At 37.6% G+C, this 24,439-nt stretch overlaps 1 protein-coding gene across 2 annotated transcripts in view; it reads right to left on the bottom strand.

The window, feature by feature from the left end:
* epha4b (eph receptor A4b) overlaps nt 1-24,439 on the bottom strand; it is a 134,171-nt gene that overhangs the window by 41,433 nt on the left and 68,299 nt on the right. Inside the window, exons 4-9 of one of the 2 annotated variants that reach the window (XM_039654694.2) lie at nt 21,264-21,419; nt 16,975-17,310; nt 15,016-15,128; nt 11,852-12,014; nt 6,829-6,937; nt 4,019-4,057 (exon numbers count right to left, since the gene is read on the bottom strand). In XM_039654694.2, coding sequence (XP_039510628.2) covers nt 4,019-4,057; nt 6,829-6,937; nt 11,852-12,014; nt 15,016-15,128; nt 16,975-17,310; nt 21,264-21,419 — 916 coding nt within the window. The remainder of the gene's footprint in view (nt 1-4,018; nt 4,058-6,828; nt 6,938-11,851; nt 12,015-15,015; nt 15,129-16,974; nt 17,311-21,263; nt 21,420-24,439) is intronic. The other variant, XM_039654695.2, reaches the window with a different exon arrangement.

A 24,439-nucleotide genomic window follows, 5' to 3' on the forward strand; every position in this document is an offset into this window, starting at 1 on the left:
AGAGTGTATGCACATTTTCCTGTCATCATTAAGTTTTAAGAATAACCCAGGGCCTGTAGCAGATGCTTCAAAGATAACATCTCATTGACAAAGAACTTCTTTTTCTCTCTGATTAGATCGGCTTGAAAATCTTCCTGTGCACTTCATCTTTTATTACACTGACAAATTCATCTGTGCTATACTTGCATCATCAAGGATTTTAGTGAAAGTTCTTTTGTAGAATCTCAAATTCATCCATGATGATCAGCAGGCTGTTTATGACAAAAGAGGTAGAAGGATTTAAATACACATTATACAATTAACTCTTTTCCCCGCCAGCGTTTCTGATCATTTTCACGAAAATTTCATGGCCCCCGGAACATTTTGTTGTATATATATCTGAACATGCAATATATCAAAAGAAAGAAGAGACCCTTTGCTTTTTAAAGGTGCCATCTGTCAAAAAAAAAATCAAATTATACTCCATATTCCATCCCAGATGGGAGCAGTATACCTCCAGAAAGTGAGTTGTGCCGTGCCTGCGCGCACTCTCACGTCTTCAAACAACACTAGCGAGCGCTGTTTTGCTCTCTCTCCCTCGTGCATATTAATCAAATCAATTGACACGATAGTAAAAGGTTGGAAGACCGCAGTTTCACGTGGAGCATTTGGATATTTTTAAAGATTAGAGACTCAATGAATAACATCTCTTCACTAAATTATAAAGGCCGCCTCATAGACGCCTGTCTCAAATACAAGCCGGTGCATTTCGACGATATGGGAAAATAAAAGCCCGGGCTATTATTTGAAGTTTTAAGGCATTCGTTTTGTTTATATTCCATTTTTATTGTTAGTTTGAATTAATTTGACAGACAGCATTCCCTGATGTTGACCAACCTAGCGCCATTCAGAGCTGCCAACTCTCACGAAGACACGCAATTGACACTTTTCACACGCTTTCACGCCACAAATCAATTTTGTCCCGCACAGAAAAGGACACAGAGACTGACAGACTAGACAGAGCAGGTTAGTTATGATATATAAAAAAAATCTCAGCTCTCAGATTGTCAATTTTATTTACGCAATTCAAACAATAAATAGCGTTTTTAGCGCTTGTAAATGTTACACGACAGATCCCTAGACAGATCCCTAGCGACAGATCCCTAGCGCACATGAAGCAATCATCTCTACTAGCTAATGGTAAAAGAACACGAACACTGTTGAAAGATACAGTATGCTACGACTTGCTAAAATATTACAATACTATGCTAAAAACAAAATGTATTCCTTGTGCATAATATCGACCAATCATTTTTTGAACTCTTCCCTGAACTGAAATGCAGTAGTGGGCTGTACTTTCCTCACGATTGACATCAGGTTCAAGTACACACACAAGCCGTGCGAGTTATTTGTGTATTGCAGTTTGGCTGGTGGTTATGTTGCCCACCCGCACACCGCCTCCCATGGCCGAAAATGGTATTATGACACCTGCCGGGCCGGGACTAGTAATTTTACATGCTAATTCAGGTTAATATCTCTGCAGCACTATATTTTTTTTAATGACATCATAAACCTTATTTCTTCTCATTCTTTTTTTGCATGTAGCTCAATTTTTGGATATTTTAACCTCAAATCTTACACATGGCACCTTCAAACAAATATATATATATATATATATATATATTTATAACCCTAACCCATCCGATATATAACCCTAACCCATCCGGATAGAATTCAGAATGATGATCAAAACATCCATCAACACCCCCAAAGCTTCACAGTCCTATAGCTCATCATCTCATTCAGTATTATTAGACAGTTTTGATGATAGTTTTGATTTATATGCTTTTTAATGATGATGATCACATAATTTTACATATGCATCTGCTTTATGCTATCTCTTGTTTTCGCTTATTCCTTGATCAAGAGATTCTGTACTCTTTCAGAAGATGTAATAGCAGCCCTACTGTATAACAATGAAAACATGGAAAGCTGGAAAATTCCATCAATGGCGTGGAAGTGTTATCTCATAAATGATGGACATGTCTGTCAATGGAGGGGAAAGAGTTGAAGTTGCACCAGAGACATTATGAAGTGGGAAAACTATTTGTATAAAATCGAATGGGAATATTGCAGCTTTAGAAATTAAAATCCCAGTTTTTTTTCTCTCTAGAAGGAACATGCACAGTTAACTGGACGTGCACATATACAGTAGATTTCAGCAGCATCATCATCATGCAAAGCTTTTCAAATATTTACAGTTACTGAAGCCATTGCAGCAATGCTTTATTTGAGGTAAATCACTATTCATTTATTCCAAAAGTATCTATAAAACAGGGTCTACCGAATAAAATTATTAATAAACAACTTTCAGATGATCATGTAATCTTAACATAGCACCCCAATTAGGCAACCTGCTCCATACACAAGCAGTCCTTTGTAGGATTCATTATATGATTAAAAAAGGGAAAAAAAATCACCTTTAAGAAGCATAATAGAGCCTTTCAGATAATTTATTTATTCAATATTAAAAAAAATACAGCATCTATTGATAGTTATTCAAAAATACTATGCTTGCTTGATTTGAGTACATAGAAAATATTAAAAAAATGTAATTAAAAAGACAAATATTGGCATGTATGGCGTGCACGCCAAATAATTAGGCGCTCCACTGAGGATACAGCTTAAAAGAGATAATCCTAAAGGATAGAGTTAGACGTGGGAGTAAAATAGATTTTCCAACTTTCTCATAAAACAAAAATAATTGTCTGGCAATGATGAGAGCAGCAGTGATGTTCGATAAGTCCAAGAGCTAAAATTTGCAGGAGTTTCCCAGCCGTTAGCACCCACCTGCAGTGTTTTAATTGCTTTTTAGGGAAACAGAGTTGAGAAAAACAAGCACATTGTACGAATTTGATGACTGAACTCCATCTGCCTGCTGTAGCACATGCCAGTTTTTCCTTTTGTCCATATATAAGACCATACATATTCTGTATTCTTCCGGCCAAGGCAAATCCCTGGAGCACTGAACAAGCAAATTAAAATAGCCTTATTTATTTCTTTGCTTATTTTGAGGTCAGTGGCTTTTTTTACTTCCCATTAAAAGTAAAGAGAATCAGGGGAACAGAGATAATATTTTGTATGCTAATGGCTCCAACTAAAACTTTATTTCTATTAACTAGCACACTGATTTTGTATTGAGAATTTGGCTGTATGGCCGATTAGAAACATGCGTTTTTATGGTATGCTAATCATGCTAATTAGCTGTATTTCAAACGATTATAATAAAGCATAAATCCCAGCCTCAGTCTTCGTGGTAGACTGCAACTAATGTGCAAGAATTATAGCGGTGCAGCAAGCGATGCTGATGTTAAAATCTTTAAATTATGCATTATCTCTGCGAGCCAGGTGAAATCATCAACAGCACAAAAATGTGCTAACGGCATAGCTGAAGCAAACACTGCTCATGTTCTTACTGACCGAAAAGGAGAAAAAGGAAGGGAGAGAATTGGGGACTAGAGATAGAAAACAAAGTAATACAGCTGAAAACTGAAGGTCTAATCAACCACTCTGTTTGTTCTCTCGTTTGTTTGTTTATTAGTTTGCTCATTCCTTTTGCTCACTTGTTTGCTCGTTCATGAGTTCGCTCCATCACTCTTGCATTTGTTCACTCACTCGTTTGCTCAATCTTTCTTTCTTTGCAATGTGATTGTAACAAAAAAGATGGATGTACTTGGCAGCTAAAGACCTAATGGCAAGAGGAAACAAAATGGTCCCGATAGGTCAAGTGGGATTTGCATAGACCAAGTCATGAGGTGTGGAAATGTGATTATGCTGTTCGAAATCTCCCCTTGAAATCCTGAGCTGCATGAAATGAAACTATTCTCAGCGTTTGAAAGTAAGCCAATGGTTCTCCTCAATTACATATAGCTGGCCGGCAGGGGTTACTGAGACCTCTCAGACTTCTCTCTAAAGAACAGTACCGTTTGCATAATCTTTCTATAGTATGTCAGACAGTTGTGTTAAAGTGGAGACTTACGCCTGAGGCCTGGTGTCAAGGAATAATCTCCTGGCAAACCTGCACAGTGAAATAAGAAAGAAAAAAAAATACAATTGGGGGCCTCGAAATTGTGGGAAAGACTGTATCTGCAATATGCTACAGCAGAGTGTCTAGCTTTTTTTTAACATATTACAGGATGTTTAAATGACTCGTTCACTAATTTGTATTATGTAAGCTCTGTTTAGTTAGGCTGGCTTATGGTCATGTCTACCACTCAAGTTGAGATATTTTTACCTTGACAAATTAGGATTGACAAATTGAACAAAACTATCAAGGCCAATGGATATGCGTTGACAGGAACATAGCTCAAAGCAGACACTTTAAAATCTGAGAGTAATTGTCCTGAAATGTATTGTACCAGTGTTGTAGTACTCGAGACTCGGACTCGTCTCGGACTCGGTCTCGAGACCATATTTTAATGGTCTTGGTCTTGTCATGGACTCGTGTGCATTTGGACTCGGAATTGACTCGTACTCGAACATTTTTTTTTTTAGGACTCGGAATTATTCCCGAGTCCACTCGAGTTCAATTAAAAATATTTTTCATGATTATTAATGTATGTTAATAAAATATTTCTTTAAATTGATTGACACGCCCAGTGATTGGTGATTTTCTAGTGCGCAACTGTGCATGACAATTTGTAATAAAATTACTTTTAACACCACCTACTATGTGGCCTTTTTACCCTTAACTGATCATATTTTTTAAAGTCTAAGTAAATTCAGTAAAAAAAAAAAAAAAAAAGATTTCTTTAAGTAAATAAAAGTAAATTAGTTAATCAACCATCACTGGTCTCGGTCTCGACTCGGACTCGACCGTCTCTGGTCTCGGACTCGACTCGGACTCGACTCTCTATGGACTCGGTCTTGACTCGGACTCGACTCTCTCTGGTCTCGGTGTCGACTCGGACTCGAGTGAGGTGGTCTCGACTACAACACTGTATTGTACAGTGCTTTAAAGGAGAGGAATTTAGAGACGCAATGTGTCTGAAAGAGTCCGACAGCACACTAAAGACAACAAGTCTTATAATTCATTTAGCTTAGAAATATTAGAGCTAAAAACATGAAACTATCGTCTTTACTAATTGACCCGCCTTCTCCTTTTCTGTCCACCACCACCTCGGTCTTCCTCTTCTACAGTATGTCTTTCAAGTGCCGTCTAAACACTTAACTTGCTGTTTCTTTATCTGAGGAGCACCAAACGACACCTTCAAGACATTCCCTGCGTCCCAATTCGCATACTATCCGTCCTAAATAGTTTCGAAAATAGAATTAGTACGTCCCAAATCGTAGTATGTTGAAATGAGTGTTTCAAAGATACCCGGATGGTCTACTTTTTCCGGTCAGAATCCGAAGTGTAGATCGATGCACACTCTAACGGCTGATATTGCCCACAAACCATTGCGCGTTGGACGAGGATTCGGTTAGAACTACAAACACGAGTAAAAAGTGTTAAAAAACTACAGACACGTAGTCGAAACGGAGGACGCGCGAGTCCCCGCGGTTGTGTAGAGAGGTTTAGATAAAGAGCTTTGAGTGATTAATTATCAGTATCTAACCTGACGAAAATGAATTTATTCAATGTTGTACACATTGCATTTGCAGCAGCATTGTGAACTTTTGTAAAGACATGTTTTAGCCATTACGTTTTAAATGCATCATTATATTCAAATTGCAAACACACGAGGAGAGCATGAAAGACCCACAACTGGCAGATGAACGCCCTCTCCGAAACGGTAGGAAATAAAATTAGATAGAATGGAGGATTTTAACTGTGACAAGATGATTGACAGGGCAGTTTACGGTGACAGGATGCACGCAGCACGCGACAGAGCCGTCCGTTAAAGATGACGTGATAGTATGTCCCAAAGCTTGCCTACTCTTTTGCTACACACTCAAAAGTATGTACTTTTTCCTCACAAAAGGAGTACATACTTTTAGGACGTAGTGTAAGTAAGCGAATTGGGACGCAGCAATTCTGTTTTTCCAGCTTTCACTCCGAACAGAGGCGTGAGAGAGCTCTAATGCATGATGCATGAAGCTACACCGGCTAGTGGGTAAAACCTGGCGAGAACCGCTCCTCTTCCTCTGCCTTACAATAAGGACTCGCATATTCCAGTCTCACATTCATTGTTTTGGTTTATAGTTGAGTGGTTTGAGATTAATTATTTGTTGCGCATAAATCCATTATGTGCATTTCTACATGCTCTCAGCAGGCAAACATGGGTCTTTTCTAGTCAATACTGAATAGGGCACTCAGTGTGATAGGCAATCACCTCAGATCAATACTAATGTTTTTAGAGACTTCGGGCGAGCTTTGTTCGAGAAAGAAACCGCTATTTAATTCAGTCAGAGTATATTTATTATCAGCTTTAATTTATAGGCTCAGTACGTCTCATCCAACTGACTGCACTGTCTTTTCTGCTTCAGCTATTGTTTGAATACCAGAGATGCTGTGCAAAATGTCCCCTCAGACTTCAATTTCAAACGCTTTTTTCTTGGTTTTTAGAAGCCTATAAGACACACCTCACTGAGTGCCTGTATGGGCTGTTCAAGCTCTTTTAAAAGCTTTGCCATGGAAGAATCCACACTTCATTTTCTAATTCAAGGTTCAATTTCTTGTAAAATCGCCATTTGACAGCAGCTCTCAGATCTAACGAACAGAAGCATTTTATTTTGCTCAGTAATACCAGCCCTCGGGACCGGTACTACTTCTTCCAAGGCGGTTCAGAAGGACAAAACGACTGAAGCAAAGGTCAGATGAAGTTAAAAAAAAAAGTCCTTTCTTACCGTCCGCTCACTACAAAACACGCCACCAGGAAGATAAGGAGCACAATGCCACCGGCTATGGACACCGCAAGGATTGTGGACTGGTTAGGGTCCCCAATGGCCAGCATATCTGGAGAGGGAGAAAGAGAAGAAGAGACATATTTGTGTCAATGTTAAACCTTATGTTCTGCTGAGTTTGGTCTCAGAAAGCTCAATGAGTTCCTCAGACCTAATCAAAACCCGCAAGAAAGATATTCAGGCATGTGATAAGGACAAAAAAGACGACAACAATAACAAAAGTAAAATTACAATACTATAACTTTAAAGCTGCAGTCCGATGTTTTTTTTTCCTCTTTGTCGCCATCTCTGTTCGGAATCTGCAATTGTAGTCATTCGCGGATTTATCAACTTTGCGTAAGTTGTACTTCCTCACCCTCGACATCGCACAGCGCAGATGAACACAATGTTTGAGGAAAGTGTGTGCTGTCAGTCTCCGCACCGGTGTGGATACTGGTATTCACAATCACAGATTATTATTTTTGGAAGTATGACCAACATAAGAATTTTATGTTGAAATTTCAACATAAAAATTTACCGTCTGGGTTGAGCTGAATAGGGGACAACTCTAGGGTCTTCAAGTGGGCACCTTCCATCCTAAGTGTTTCGTTGACTAGCCCATGACACCTCAAGAGGGCTCTACAGTGACTCTGGGGATGGAGAAGGGTGACTCTGGGACGCCACTCAACTCTTACTGACCTTTACATCCCTCCTGCTGCAGAGGTTGCTGTGCCCTAACCATAATTTCACAATCTCTCCGCAACCCAACCATACAAGCAAACCCATTTGAGTACGGCTGTCGAGCCCCACTGTCATCGTTAAAGGGATAGTTCACTTTGAAATTAATTTTTGATATGTTTTAGCTTACCTCAAGGGCATTCAAGATGTAGGTGTCTTTGTTTCCACAGTATTTTCAATTTTGACATTTTTCAGTGTTGTCTATCAGTCATACACTGGAGGCTAAAGGGGTCCACCAAAAAGCATGCACAGAGAAGTCAAAATTAAACATGATTTAATGACTCGTAAATGTAAGTACACATTGATGGCCTAAGACACGAAACGAGCGGTTTGTGTGAGAAAACGAACAGTATTTATATCGTTTTACCTCTTGTAATCATAGCCATGACAAAATGATCTGACGGCACGGGCGCTTCGGTCTGCGCATGCGCCAGAAGTGATCGCTTGCGCGCCTACGTCACTCTTTGTTTATACAGAGATTTCGGAAGTTTTACCTTTCACTAAACATATTTAGATATACGGGAAACCACAATTGAAGACTATTTCGGTGTATCTAAATATGTTTAGTAAAAGGTAAAACTTCCGAAATCTCTGTGTAAATATTGAGTGACGTCACACGCAAGCGATCACTTCCGTTTCAGTTCGGTTCAGTTGGACATTGCACAACTAATTCAGATCACTTGGACGTCACTGTGATTACACGAGGTAAAAACGATATTAATATTGTTCGTTTTCTCACACAAACTGCTCGTTTCGTGTCTTAGGCCATCAATGTGTACTTACATTTAGGAGTCATTAAATCTTGTTTAATTTTGACTTCTCTGTGCATGCTTTTTGGTGGACCCCCTTTGCCTCCAGTGTATGACTGATAGACAACAACGGTTTGACTGAAAAATGTCAAAATTGAAAATACTGTGGAAACAAAGACACCTACATCTTGGATGCCCTTGAGGTAAGATAAAACATATCAAAAATTTAATTTCAAAGTGAACTATCCCTTTAAAATAGGTTCAGTGGAAACGGTTCTGTATGGCATTCTACCTACCGCACAACACAATATCCGTACAAACACCAACCCTCATTCATGCAAAATACACAGGAACGTAATAACTGTATTACTATGCAAACTACACAAATAAACTAACAGACTCTTTGAGTTTTTTACAATTCTAACAGTTCAATCGCTTATAAATTATCATATCACGCAAAACTGTGCACATTATACTTTGTTCTCAAATTGTTAATGTTAACAACATCAGCAAGCATTGCGACATGTAATGTCATTCCGATATGTTTACTTGTTTTCGCATGGGTCCGGTTGCAGTCTCTTTTTTTTCTGTAGCCACTCCGAAGTCCGAACGAAGTCTTTTGCATTTTACAGTGGGTGAATCTCTAGTTGTCTCTGGTGATCGTCGTTTGAACCTTTCTGGATTCGTCATCAAATTGATAGGTTTAATTATATCAAGTGCTGGGAGAAAAGGCTATAAATCTCCACCTCCAGCATCGTCACACGCAATATAGCCTACTAGCCGAGACTCTTCTTTATGTGAACAGATGTGACGTAATGATGCAAAGACATGCTCCAATCTCCCAAAAAAATCCAATTAAACCATTCATTTTTAACATTTAAGTTTAACACTCACTGGTTATGTATTTTCTCAAATATGGATTTTGCATACTTTTGAACCCCAAAAAAGCTACGGACTGCAGTTTTAAATTGCTGTTTGTACCACAGGTTTGTATATTTCTGTTTTAACTAGGCTTGTACTTTTCAAAAAGTAGATTTTTGCAATATTGGTTGTAAATCATTGCGTTTATTCATTTTTTTTCACAAGTTTATTCAACTTTTGAACATGTGATCATATGTGGTCTTTTAGACCCCAAAGACGGTTAAATATTTAGCTTCAAATGCTTCAAACTTTACTTTTGTTCCCTTCAAAAAAAAAAAAAAAAAAAAAAAAGAACCACCTGCATCTGGTCCATAAATAAGTAGGCGAAGACGGGAGTCAGTTTTCTAATTTACGCATGCAATCCAAATAGGTATGTTAACAGAGGGAATAACAGGCTTGGTTTGAAAGTTTCACAGCGAGTATATGGATTTTATGCTGCCACAATCGACTCATTACTCAAAACAAATACATCATTTATCAAGCCCGGCAACGCATGAGTAACCGCCTCTTTCAGGAAAATGAATATCTCCAGCAACAGGAATTGATTTAGAATTCCACTCAACTTCATTCAACAATCTCAGTTTTGCACCATGTACCAGAAAGAGATCGCAACTCACTGAGACAGGAACAGATGCACCGATCAGCTAAGCAATTTCTCACAGCTATATGATTGTACCAAGATTTTTATTTATTTTTTTGACAGGGACAGTGACAGGAAAGGACATGGAGAACTGAAAGGAAAGGACGTGGAGAACAGAAGGAATAGTATTAGGAAAATAGGAAAGCAGGATTCAAGCTCAAATCACTCGCATGAGCACCAGAGCTCAATATGTCACAGCAGGTGCGCTAAATAACAGTGGTTTTATAGTTTAGTTAGCAATAAATAAATACATAAAAATGTACATTGAAACGATTATGTTAACTGAAATTAAAAAAAAAAAAATGAATAACTAAAAAATAGACATAATAAATAATAAAAAAAAATAAAATAAAAAAAAAATATTTCTGTTAACTGAACTAACTCTGTTTCTGTTAAAAAAACAAATGAAAAAAAAGGTCACAAAACAAATGAAAAAAAAAAAAATGGCCACAAATTTATATTAGTTTTTTGAAGAAAAATAAACTGGAAAAACGATAAAGTTTTACAACCAAACTGCATAAACATGCAAATGATATCAAATGTCAAAATAACGCTGTAAAATCCAGATTAATTGAGCCTTTTAAATTCAGCAGCACTACTAAAAAATGAATTAAAAAGATCAGTTTAAAATAAACTAAACAAAATTACAAATGTAAAACTATAACTGTTTGCTAGCCAATGGTTCCATAAAGGGGTTTTAGCGGAATATTTTTCTACATTACCAGACTAAACGCATGCTGTTTACAGTACTGTATGTTCTGCTCTGATGTTTATCGTATGAACTAATGCAGACGGTTTAAGCGGTTTATGAATGTCAGTGTGAGCCGAAGGCTTAAGCATTTCTTATATAATTAAAAGAGCAATTACTACACTGGACTCGGTTAACTTTCAGCTTGGCAGATCAGGTCTGCTGAGCTCTGTTATATGCTTCCAGAGACGCTCGCTGGGCCGTAACATACTTTAAATTAGGCGCATATACCACAAGGTCTCTGTGTTTAACGTATGCCCCAAAGCCTTTTAAAATGTCCCACCATTCTTTGATCTCCATCAAAGGAACACAGGTCAGTTGAACACAGCTTCGTTTGTCCTCATGAGACACGGCGACACACACATGCTTACCTCCCAGGGAGCATAAGCAGGAGGTTTGGTAAATAAGTCACACAGTTCACCATATTAAATCAGAACAGTGTCCTGAAACCCCAGTATCTGGTCAACAATGGAAAGAGTATATAGAAAGACACTGGCGTATTGGGGAGGGGGGGTTTGTCACCTCTGACTTTCTTAGTTGGGGACACTTAATATTTAACAATGTTATTGATCTGACTGAACTGAGCTGTACAATGACATCATTTTCTTTCTTTCTTTCTTTCTTTCTTTTTGCAGAACTGCTTTATAGATTAACTGAATTAATTTAGTACTTAAAAGATCTTTACAATGGAACTGAATCAACACTGAACTGACTTCAGCTAAACAACAGCTGAAATGCATAATTTTCCTGTTATCAATGTAAAGCTCCTTTGAAACAATCTGTATTGTATAAAGCGCAATATAAATAAAGGTGACTTGACTTTGTGCATCAAATCAGAAGGATTTGGATCATCTTCTGAAGGATCATGTGACACTGAAAACTGGAATAATGGCTGTTGAAATTTCAGATTTGTCCACCACAGGAACATTTTTTAATGCTGTCATTGTCTAGAAAAATAACTAAAACTATTATATAGACACAAAGAAAAGGCATACTAAAGATAAAATGATAAAAAAGAGGTTACATTTCCCAGCATAACATCACTATTATGCTATTAGTACTGGTTTGCGGTGGGCTCCCCAAAGATTTGCGGTGTGCCACTAATGAACCATCAATAGAGTGGATCAAAGAAAGGGAAAAGGTCAGAAAAAAGGAAAAAGGAAACTGTTAAGAAAAGGTTAAAAGCATCACCCTCATGACTGGTCTCCAGCTCTATCTCTCCACCGTAGCTGCCGTAGCCTCCGTCAGTGCGCGCCCTCACTCTGAACACATAGGTGGTGCCCGGCTTCAGGCCCTCCACTGTCATCATGTGGGCTTTGGTTTTCAGAACCGTGTAGTTCTGGTCTCTTTGGTTCTGTAACAGAAAAGAACAACAATGTTAAAATAATTTACTCACAGTATAATAGTTTTGGTTGGATTTTTAGATAGAGAGCAAAAAACTATGGTACATTTAGACTCGCATACTGTTCCTGTTGGAATTTAATGGTAATCTGTAAAATGTTACTAAAACTACCGTCCAAAAGTTTGGGGTCAGTATAAATGTTTTTGAAACAAAATGTTATTATGCTCAGTAGTTCACTTAAAAAAAAAAAAAGGAATTAAGATTTTTGATGAAAACATTCCAGGATTTTTCTCCATATAATGGACTTCAATGGGAACCAAACGGTTCAAGGCCCAAAAGACAATTTCAGTGCAAACTGTTCAAAGGGCTTTAAACGATTTCAGACGATGAATAAGGGTCTTATCAAGCAAAACGATCGCTCTTTTTAAAAAAAAATAAAAATAACAAAGTGTAAGTTTTATAAGCTCAAATGGTCGGCTTGCTCTGTTCTGTGATGCACGTTCGTGACTCTCCTGTTCTAACTCGTTCATCGAAATTAACAAATCTTTTTTCGTGTCATTTGGTTCATTCAACGAACGAAATGAACGAATTGACTCGGGAAAAAGATTTGTTCATTTCATGAACGAATTCGAATAGGAGAGTCACGAACGCACATCACAGAACAGAACAAGGTGACCATTTGAGCTTATAAAACTTAAACTTTGTTATTTATTTAATAAATGAGCGATCATTTCGCTTGATAAGACCCTTACTCATCGTCTGGAATCGCTTAAAGCCCTTTGAACAGTTTGCAGTTTGCACTGAAACTGTCTTTTGGACCTTGAACCATTTGGTTACCATTGAAGTCCATTATATGGAGAAAAATCCTGGAATGTTTTCATCAAAAACCTTAATTTCTTTTCGACTGAAGAAAGTAAGACATGGATATTTTGGATGACATGGGGATGAGTAAATTATCAGCATTTTTTTCTTTAAAAGTTGACTACTCCTTTAAATGATACAGTACAAACAGTGATCTTGTGAAATATTATTACAATTTAAAATAACCATGGTTTTCTATTTTAATATTTTAAAACGTAATTTATTCCTGTGTTGGCAAAGCTGAATTTTCAGCATCATTACTCCAGTCTTCAGTGTCACATGATCCTTCAGAAATAATTCTAAAATGCTGATTTGGTATTATTATCAATGTTGAAAACAGCTAATTATTAAATTGTTGAAATAGTTTGTTTGTAACAATACCAATTTAATGTATCATTGCAGAACAAAGGAAATATTACTGACAAAATATTAAAGGAAAAGATAAAGGAAATATTAACTTTTCAACAAGCCTTTTGTTAAATATTACAGTGCTGCTATGCTAACAATGTTAACAATTCAATCTGCAATATACTTGTTAAAGCTTTTTCAAGTAAACAGCAGGGTGTGTTGAATTCCGAGTCTGTGCGTACGAGGATTAATGAAGGATATTATTTCAGCAGCATTTTAACACTGTAGCCAGCAGGCTTCACATTTTGAGTCATTTTAGGGAGGCAGCTGCTAACTGTCGAGGCCAGGGCTTTCATTTACCCTGTTTGACATGATTATTGGTGTGATTCTAGTAACACGAGTCAGACATCTGCAGTGGTGTGTGAATGTGAGTCTATGAATACAGTGTGTATATTAATTTTATAGTAATTACCTTGTCTGCCAGCTAATATTTAACATGGCAGATTCACTTATTCAATTCATATTGTACAAAAAAATAGCTAGTTGGCTGACTTTGTCTTACAGTCAGCAGTCTGGATAGTCATTTAATTTACATTTACTCTATGCATTTGGCTAACACATTCATCTTAAGCTACTTGCATTCAAGCTATTCAAGTCAAAAAAAAAAAACGCTATGTGAATCTAAAAATATCTTGGAATATGATCTTAAAAATTGATCGTCTAAACATAGAATGATCAAAAGACCAATAATATTCCTCAAAGAATTCAGCTACCAGTCACTAAATCAGAGTTTCAGCCAAAACACCCTTTGAAAACCCAAAAAATATTTTCCAAATATTAAAGAGCATCCCAAAACCAAATGAGTTCTGGGAAAGACTTGGTCCCTGTCCACCACGCCCAGAATGAACAAGTATAGAGCAGGTTTGTGTGTGAGAGCGTGGGACCATTCCAGTTCCAACAAACACAGCATGAACCACACGATCTCCAATGCCAGACACCCATCCTGGCATTCAGTCTGAGCTGACATCCCATAATCGCACAGCAACCAGCATGTGTGCCAGACTAGACTGGGTCAAACGATAGCATCTGTGCAGGTTTGATGTCAAAAACCTTCAACCGTCAACAGACGGTACGTTTTGATGAGAATGAAAATGTGTAAATCCCCCCAAAAAATAAAATAATAATAATGTTATGCCATATTTGATTTAATGTATTACATAACGCATTTACATAAAACAAAAATTGATTATTGGATGCACTATCCTTCAAAGCCATGATTTGATTACTTGTTAACAGCATGTTCTCCTTAAGTTTGGATGTATGTGTATGTGTGCAGGTGTGTTACAGTAAATATATTCTCTCTGATTGTAGAAATATAAATAAATATTTTAAGATATTGCAAGTTGCTTTCAGTTAAAACTGCTGAAACATGCATTTTAGTCAGGGACTAGGCTTAATCGTTGTCAGTGAAACCGGGGGTGAGTATACAGGTGTGTTTCTGTGAAGCCATTCTCTCTGATCGGTGACATCAGCCCTGGTTTCATTCTCCCGTTATAATTAAAGAGCTATGTGTATGTGTGAGCAGTCGGCTGTGGCGTACAGGGTCTACTGATTGCTTTCATTCCCAAAGGCACGATGATGCTTCAGCCCTCAATTACACGTGCCAGAGCTGCCTGGACAACTGCAATCGCTGCAGCTTTTAATGGAGGTCAAAGAAACATGTTTGTAATCTGTGTATGAGGATGAGAAGTCAGCTTGTTAGAGTAAAGCTGATGGAAATAAAAGAGGAGGAGATGAGATCTACCTTCTCATAGTAGATGACTTCATATTCCACTATGACTCCGTTTGGTCTGTCGGGTCCTTGCCAGGCCAGTGTGATGCTGTCTTTACTCTTTCTCTCTTTCAGGATCACATTCACTGCAAACAGAGAGAGAGAGAGAGAGACAGAAAAAAAGCCATTATGAGGTGATGTGCATACAAAAATGGTAAAATGGTCTGTCATTAAGTACTCAAGACCACCTCAGTTCAGTCGCACGGTTTAATTTAAAGTCACACTTCTATTGCTTCAAAACCAAACCACTGAGAGCTCAGGATCCCCTTACACACTTGAGAATGCTTTACACACATACACACAAGTGCTGTGAAACCTTTGTCTAAAGAGAGACAAAGGGGAGCCACACGACAGCAGGTAATTACACTCCTGAAACACAGTCTAACACCTTCCCTGTCTCTCTCGCCTGTCCCTTCATCTCTCACTACAGCAGGGCGGACAGAGGAAGGGAATGAGAAGGGGGGCAGAGACAGCAGGTCTGATATTTGGTCAGATGGTTGGAGGTAAATTCTCCTGGTGTCCTTCACCTCCTCTGTGCTCTGAGATGTGTAAACAGTCTTCAAAATTACACCAGACACACAACGCACACACAAAAACACACACTGGTTTCAATGTTTTATGGGGACCTCCCATAGACATAATCATAATGATTTATATATATATATATATATATATATATATATATATATATATATATATATATATATATATTGGAAAAAAATGGCATTTATGATAATTTATTTCAGATTTGTATATATTATTATAGATTTGTATCCAGCTAGTTTATATGGGGTTCTTGACTTGCTTGAGGTTCTTTGTATTTTAGTTATTTAAAACACTACTTGGTTTTCTAAAGAACTATAGAAAGTACCAAATTATAAAACTAAATGGAAAAAATAAATAAATAAATAATAAAAAATTCTGTTATTTAAAATAAATTCTTCTTTTTAAAAAGAAAATCCTTTTTTGGATGTTTTATTCATACGATGCTGTCATTAAATGTGATTTTTCATTCCTAAATTGCTCTAAACTATACAATATTCAGATTAGGGTTGGTTCACGGTTTGACTTGGCCGAATGTATAAATCATTGGGATCTTTGACCCTGTTCTGACACTAAGCACTTCTCTCTCAGCATGTGCCTGTTCTGCTCAAGAGCCTCCCTCTACAGCCCGACCAGCTTCATACATATTTAATACCTCAGCCGAGCCTTACACAAGCCCAATGCCATACACACATTCACAAACACACATTTAATGAGAACACGCCTGCCCTGATGACCCTTGTCGGCCCGTCAGGGGTGTGAGACAAGGAGTTTTGGAGGGCAGTTGTGTCTTTACCACATTTTAGCACCAGACAAACAACCCTCTAGCTGTACCGAACCGTTGCTTTGGCTGTTATTCAATTCTGAAACCTTGAGCAGAGCAGGGGAAATGCAGAACAATATGATGCATCACAAAGACCAGCTCACAAACGCAAACACACACCCAACGCAAGGACTGTCAAAAACTGGAGAGTTTTGAGACATCTCATTGAATAAAAAAGATAACCTTCACTGTCAGCATAAAGGTTTGGGAAGCATTACATTTTGCTAAGAAAGAGAGAAAAACTGAAAAAAAAAGAGTCTCTTGAAGACTCGCACACATCGACTACAAAAAAATCCTTCAAATCAAATTTTGGAGTGGGTTTTGTTTATGGAAATCTAATGAGTGTTTGGCATTCAAAGTGTGATATTGCTTCCAAACCAGATCTGACACAACGCAATGTTAGAACATTGAATAATCTATCAGTCTTCACTGGAAGCGAAATGCTGCACAAAGTGACAATTTCAGCCGATTAGATTTCGCTGTGGGTGGGGCTTCCAGGCACAAAGCAATACAAATATATACCAAGCAACATTTAAAAATGATCATGGAACAGAGACTCAATCTACCTGTCTGACCAGTGGTGATGTTGACAGTGACTTCTTGTTTAGGGGTCGGGCTCAGATCGGACACCCCGTTCACGGCCTCTATGCTAAAGGTGTAGTTGGTGTTGGACAGCAGATCTGTGATCAACACTTTAGGGATCGAGAGACCAAACTGTCGAGGTATGAAATGTACGTTGTTGCTGCAGGGGCTGCATGTCTTTCCGTCGCCGGCACACTTTCTGCAGTGGACGCTGTATGTGACGTCTCCTCTCCCACCGCTGTCTCTCGGGGGACTCCACTCTAGTGTCACAGAGGTGTCGTTTAGGGTGGAGATGGGGTTCTCGGGTGCTGATGGAGGCCCTGGGAGAGAAAAGTAAAACAAATACAGAAATAAAGAGTTGGCTTTTACATTTTTTCCCTGAATTGCTAAAGCACTAAACCAAATTCTCAATAGTATAAAGCAATTTGTCGAATAAATCACTCTTTCTGTAAAACAAGTTCAGGTAGTTAAAAACACTGTTTGCAAATCCCATGCACTCTTTTTTTCAAAACTCTAAACACATTCTCCTCACTCACTAAAACACATTTTGCACTGTGATGCACATATGTTTGTTAAAATAGGTGAAAGTTAAACACAACTATAACACAGTTATAGTCCACCTGGATGATGCGACAGCATCCATTTTGCACCAGAATAGCCACCACACACCAGTTTATTGGTGAATGTGGCATTCTGTGAATGTGGTTGGAAAATTTGGTTTTGTGTTTAAGGTTTTGAGAAAGTGTGTGATGGTTTTTTTTAGCAATTCAGAAAAACTGCAATTCAGTTTGTTGAAGACCATGAATTCAGTTTGTGTTTGAATGAACCTACACCAGTGTTTCACTCTAAAAATTGTTCTCAAAAGGCAAAATAAATAGGTGTATCAACATTTAAAAGGAGGACAAACCACTTCCAATACCTTATGGTGTTGAGGTGTTGATGTCAAAGTCTTTATGGTCATTGGCTCAGATTGATTTGTCACTTGGGAATGCAGCTGACAATATTTGGCCCAGTGTTTGTTCCACGGCAGATCGCAAGTCTTATGTAAATCACATTTATCCTCGGAGAGGTTTATCCTCCATAGAGAAATAAATCCCTATTGTCGTAAACATTTCATTTGTGTATGCATATATTTAAATATTAGTTTTATTCTATTTACAATAAAATATATATGAATAATTATTTTATGTCAATAACAAATCTAGCAAGCAATTCTCATTAAACCGCCATTTACTTGAACTTTTCTTTACATTTTTGCCAACAAGAAATAGGCAAACCCATACTGTGCAACACTCTCGCTGAAGCCAGCACACCAACTGAGACAACAAGGCGCAAAAAATATTAAGAAAAAACAGTTTTGCTGTTTTGCTGGAGCTTTTACCCTGAATGCTTCCCATATTGCATTGCTGCAGTGCATTGGGGGATAGCATTCAACCGAGGTCATCGGATGAAGCCATGCTAATATATATATATATATATATATATACACACATGCATATATATTTAAGAAAAAAATATTATTTATATAAAATATTTATATTTATATATAATATAAATTATATATAAATCTATGTACAGTATATACAGTACATGAAAATATTTCTTAAATATATACAAGTATGTGTGTGTATTTATTTATATAAAATAATTATACACAGTGCACCCACATATATTATGTAAACACAAACTTTTATTTTGGATGCGATTAATCACGATTAATCGTTTGACAGCCCTACTTTAAATCCTTCATTTTAAAATATGCTATGCTATATTTTATATTTGCTGTGCCTTGTCTTTATTTGAAAAATATATATATAATTACCAGTGCGTACGAAATTACCAGATTGCCGAGTCCCCTGACAGTGTTTACTTCCCTTTTATTCACATAATCATTTATTTTTAAACAATTACGGTAAATACGATGAAAAATACTGTAATGCGATTGCAGAAGAAGTTGCCATCTTTATTTTAAGTATTTGTTTTCTAATTTATTCCTAATTTATTAAATATTGATTTAAATAAATACATAAATATCCTACCCTATCTCACGACCAATTCGTACGAATTCGTACGAGTGATTCAAAAGTGGCTAATTAGTACTAATTCATACGACCTCACTCGTACAAATTTGTACGATTTGTCTAAACCCACGTGACGGTTATGTTTAGGGGCGGGGTCAGGGGTAGGTCATTCGTACGAATTCATACGAATTGGCTAATTCGTAAAATATGTACGATTTAGCTAAATCGTACTAATTCGTACGAGTGAGGTCGTACACATTGTTACGAATTAGCCACCTCGTAAAATTCGTACGAATTCCCGTGAGATCGGGTTGAAATATCGGCTTTATATTGGCCATCGACCACCCTGCTCCCTAAGAAATCAGCATCGGAAAACAATATCGGCTGACCACTACTGGATAGTGCTGCCATGGAGTATTTCTATTTTCTTTAACAGTCTGCTGAACCTGCAACTATGCACAGCTACACTACTGCGTTCAGCAGGGTGTCTGCTTAAAAAGGTTCTCATATGAGTGTGCGAGACGAAAACAGGAAAATACAGCCAGAAGAAAAGAGAAAAGATGGGAAGATCCACAAATGCACATATTCCACAAGGACACAAATTGTTTTTGCAAAGCCTGAGTAATCAAACCCGCTCAACTCTATTCCTAGACAGTGAAAGTTTCTTTCACTGCTCAAAGGGTTTGAAGAGTCTGTAAGAAAGTTTCCAGATAGAGAGAGTAAATGAAGCAAGGGAAACGAAGGATCAGGGTGGAGGAGTTAAAATGTCTGTGGTGGTGACATTTCACCAGATCTACTAGCTAAAGGAAAGGGAGGATTCCTCTGGGACACAGATCAGAGTGTGTGTGTTTGTGGTCACCTGTGGATCAAGTCTATATGGTGCACAACCTAAAGTTCAGCCCAGTCACTGAGATAAAAGTGAGTGTTTTTTTAAGGTTTAAAAAAAAAGAGTCTGATTAAGTTCTGTTCAACTTTTTGTTCAACAAAAAACGCAACTATTTTCAACATTGATAATAAGAAATGTTTCTTGAACACCAAATAACAATGATTTCAAGGTGATGTGACACTGAAAACTAGAGTAATGGGTGCTAAAAATCAGCTTTGCCAACACAGGAATAAAATATCTTAAAATAGAAAAGTTATTTTGAATTGTAATAATATTTCACAATTTTTACAGCATTTTTGATTAAATGTAGCATTAGTGAGCATTAGGGCATAATTTCCAAAATATTTTAGGAAATAGCATAAATGCTTGACTGAAACACTCTGATGTTAATTCAGTCTTAAAAATGAACATAAAAAGTCTCATTTGAGGTGAAAACAAAATTGACACGTGCATAAACTATGATGCGAATGAGAGAATGTTGTTCACATGCAAGTGTGTGATTTATAGCTGGTTTCTCAGTAATCACATTAGCACATCATTTTTATTTCCTGGCACATGATTTTCATATACAGTACAAAGAGTCTCATTTCGCTGCTGTTGCCCTAATTTATTTTATCATTACATTAAGCAGCGTGTGTGTGTGTGTGTGTGTGTGTGTTGGGGGGTGGGTGGCTAAGTGTGTGTGTGATGTACTACAACTGAAGGTCATTAAGTAGATCCATATGTTTAGCTGCATGCATGATTTGCCTTATCAGATGAATGAGTCCTTTAATTAGGATCTGTCATACGGGGTTCGTTCTTTCTCTTTCCTTTCTTTCTTTTTTATTTCTCTCTTTCTTTCTTCCACGCTTCAACCCCAAGCACACACACAAGATATATATATAGGTAATGACTCACTCTCTTGGTCTATATAAGGTGACCTCACCAGTCTTGTAAACGCAGAGCTAAACGTCCAATCTGACGTGATTTATGATGATGAGACAGTGATGAAGGTGAAAATGTACTGAGCCCAGTCTATAAGAATAAATAAGAAAAACAGCCTCCTGCCCTCCATCCATCCATCTGTCCATCCATCCATGCATGTAAAATTAGAACTATCCATTCAACCAACTTTACATAATTTTATCCATCCATGCATTTACCCATTTTTCATTTTTCAGTCCATCCATCCATCCATCCATCCATCCATCCATCCATCCGTCTATTTATCCATACACTATACATTCATGCATTCATATTTACCTTCCCCTATCCATTCATCCCTCTTTCCATCAGTTCATCCATCCATGGATTTCTCATCAGCCTATTAAATTTCATGCATGATCTACCTAAAAAAGATTTATGGTTGTAGTACTGGATCACTCACGGGTGCAGGCCATTGACCGTGGGTCCATGTCAGCTCTGTAAAATCCCTTCTCGCAGGAACACTCTGAGGCTTCCTCCTGATGGGAGAAACTGTGCGGAGGACACTTGGTGCAGTAGGCATCCATGGAAGAGGCCTTGTAGGTGCCTGACCTGCAGGCTGCAAAACAGAAACAAGAAGACTGAAAGATTAGACATATTAGACATAAGAAAAAAAAAAAGCAAACCCTTAAAAAAAAAAAAAAAAAAAAAAAAATCGAAAAATCGAAAAACAAAATTCAACCCAACTCCAAAACCCAAAGTGCTGTCCATAATTAGTAAATTACTCTAAATACATAGAAACATAAAATAACATCAAAACATAACACCAAGAAAAACATACAACTAATCACTCACAGTTCTAATCAAATTCTAATTCTAATCTAAGACCTAATCAAACGCCAAAAGCTTGATCAAATAAGTTAGTCTTCAAGTCCCTTTTAAACATATATAAACAAAACAGAAAAAAACAACTAACTAAATAAATAAATAATAAAACAAAAGTCGTACCAGCTTACGATAGACTAGTTTTTAGAGATGATCTTCTAGATTCACCTCTAATGTCCACAAATGACCAGCAGATAAAAAAACATGTAAACCAGCAGTCACTGACAGACAACCTGTTTAAAAACAGTTATTGTTTTTGTAATTTCGTGTGCTGGTGGCACAAAAAGTACACACTTCAGCTGTGAATTTTCTTTCTTCTTTATCAGAGCTGTTACAACATCCTATGTTGTGTAAAATGGGTCAGTCAACACGGACTTAAATAACCATTGCAGAAAAACGAGCCCGAGTGCAGGGATTACAAATAGTTTCTTGTAGCAGAGTGTCCCTAAAGGACTCCACAAAACCAAAACACATCCTTGAAACCTGGATTCAAATTCCAACATTTCCCTGCCTCAGAGTACACCATGATTATGTTTACAAACCGGATAACCTGACTCTCCTCACCAACTGTGGCCATTTCTGTGAAGGGAAAACAGTTAGCTTTCTCTTTTCTATTTATCTCTCTGTCTCTTTTCCATCTTTTTCATATCTGCGTTTCAGTTTGCCCCAATGGATGACCCAATTTCTGAAATATGCGAGGAGGAATTTAGCCTTTTACCCATTACAAACGCAAAGTGTTCACACAAACACGGGCTTGAAAGATGGAGCGTGTAGACTAGTAGAAGTAGGTGGCGAGTAGGCCTTTAGCATAGCCTCACTGTAGCTTAAAGCGCCAATAAAAACACCACAAAGGGCTTCTGCATATTCTAATATATGTAAATTTCGAGGCCCGTGTGAATGCTAATGAATTGGAAAGGGCATATTTATTTGATTGCTTTGCTGCATACAAATCGTCGAGGGGATGTTGGTGGGGGGCGAGGTGGTTCGTGATGGCGCGTCTCAGGGGTAGAGACGTAAATTCATGGTGCAGTTAAGGCGAGAGCGTTAGCAATCTGCACCGCGAGCAAATTAGACAATCCTGCCGGCCGCCGAGGTCAAGCCATCGCTAGTGTCGGAAACGCAATTCAATTGATGGATCAATGCAATGATGAATTTATCCTCGCCTTGATTGCCTGTGTGAGTGGTGAAGGTCACAGATTTAATCAAGGCTTGCAGCTCCCCTGCTCGCCCATAAATCCACACCCAGCAAAGAGCGGCAGGCTAACCCCTGCACCGCCATGATCCAATCTCCACCTCCACCTTCCTATACATTCTCACATCATTCGCTGCTGTCTTGCTTTTACTCTGAAAACATGAATAGAAATACAAAGTGTAACTTTCACAACTTTCCCCTTTTTCTTTGATTTATCACGGGAGCCATCGGGTTAACTTAGTTGTTGTTGTTGTTGTATTTTGAAGGGGCAAGACACATACACCCAATGTATGAGCACCACATCTCAACATATCAAAGAATTTGTTCTATGGTCTTGAAAAGTCTACACTACAAAAATAATGACATTAAAATGATTTATGACATTAAAAATGTAGGTGAGGATCTTGTCTATCAACAATAGATTGGACTGTTGAATCATTATCGTTTGCTAATTTCTACATGCGAGTTTCTATGTCATTTCTATGTCATGCGAGTAACAGGTTGCTGGACATTAGGTCTGTTATCTCTATTTTCAGGGTACGTTTACACAACAACACTGTACCAAAAAAACGGAAAGGTTATTCCTTTGTGCTTTTCGTATACAGGCGACAACGTGGTCAAAACGATCCTCGTTAACATGGATCAGTGAAAACAATTAAAAACGCTGTATTATGCATGCTAGGCCAGTAGTTGGTGAGGTCACTTTGTAAAGAAAAACTACTGAACATGTTATAACGCATGTATTACACAATTATATTTAAAAATTTTTGTAGTTTACATGGAGATAATAACAATATTGTTTTCAAAAACTTGCACTTTGAGACCCGTTTTAAAAAGGGTTACGTCATTACACAACACCCTTTCAAAATAGTAGTCCTAATACAATTCACACATGAACACAACATTTATTATCTAAAATCAATATTTTTATTCATAAATGTGTCCTCAATGGTGTACAAATCCCTCTGACAATTAACAGACTTATCCTTGTAAACAAAGAATTTATTATCTTTATATACTGTACATGAAACGGGTAGGTCCACGGGGGCTTCCATTGTACGTAGTTCCGCCATCTTGAAAAACTATAATAGCAAGAGAGGGACAAAAAGTATGCAAAAGTGTTTCCACAACACGTTTTTGCATTCAGAGCCAACGTGACGTAACTGAAAGCAGCTAAAACGGAGGAGCAGCAGTTAGAGGCGCTTGTCACTGCCCCGGCAAGTTTAAAAGGCTGCATTGCACTGTTATTTTTAATGGCAAACCATACATAAAGTCCAAAATAGAACGTAAAAGGAAACGTGACCGGATATTACAAAAAACAAGGTCGGGGTTGTTTTTTCCAGGTGGAAAGAGCTAACGTTAATGCAGGAGAAAGATTTCAAAAGAGACGCTGAAGTCCTGCTTTCTTCTCGAAAGGTAAGTCGATGTTACAGTCTTAATTAGAAGCTTTTTTTATTGCTTGGTTGGGTACTTTATTATATAGACAGTAGAGCATTTATAGTTAAAAAAGTCAGGCTCTTTGACGAATAGCAGCTACGTAGAGAACCTGTTCTTGCAACCTG

This window comes from Pimephales promelas, chromosome 5 (genome assembly GCF_988280905.1).
Source record: "Pimephales promelas chromosome 5, fPimPro1.hap1.1, whole genome shotgun sequence".
NCBI lineage: Eukaryota > Metazoa > Chordata > Actinopteri > Cypriniformes > Leuciscidae > Pimephales > Pimephales promelas.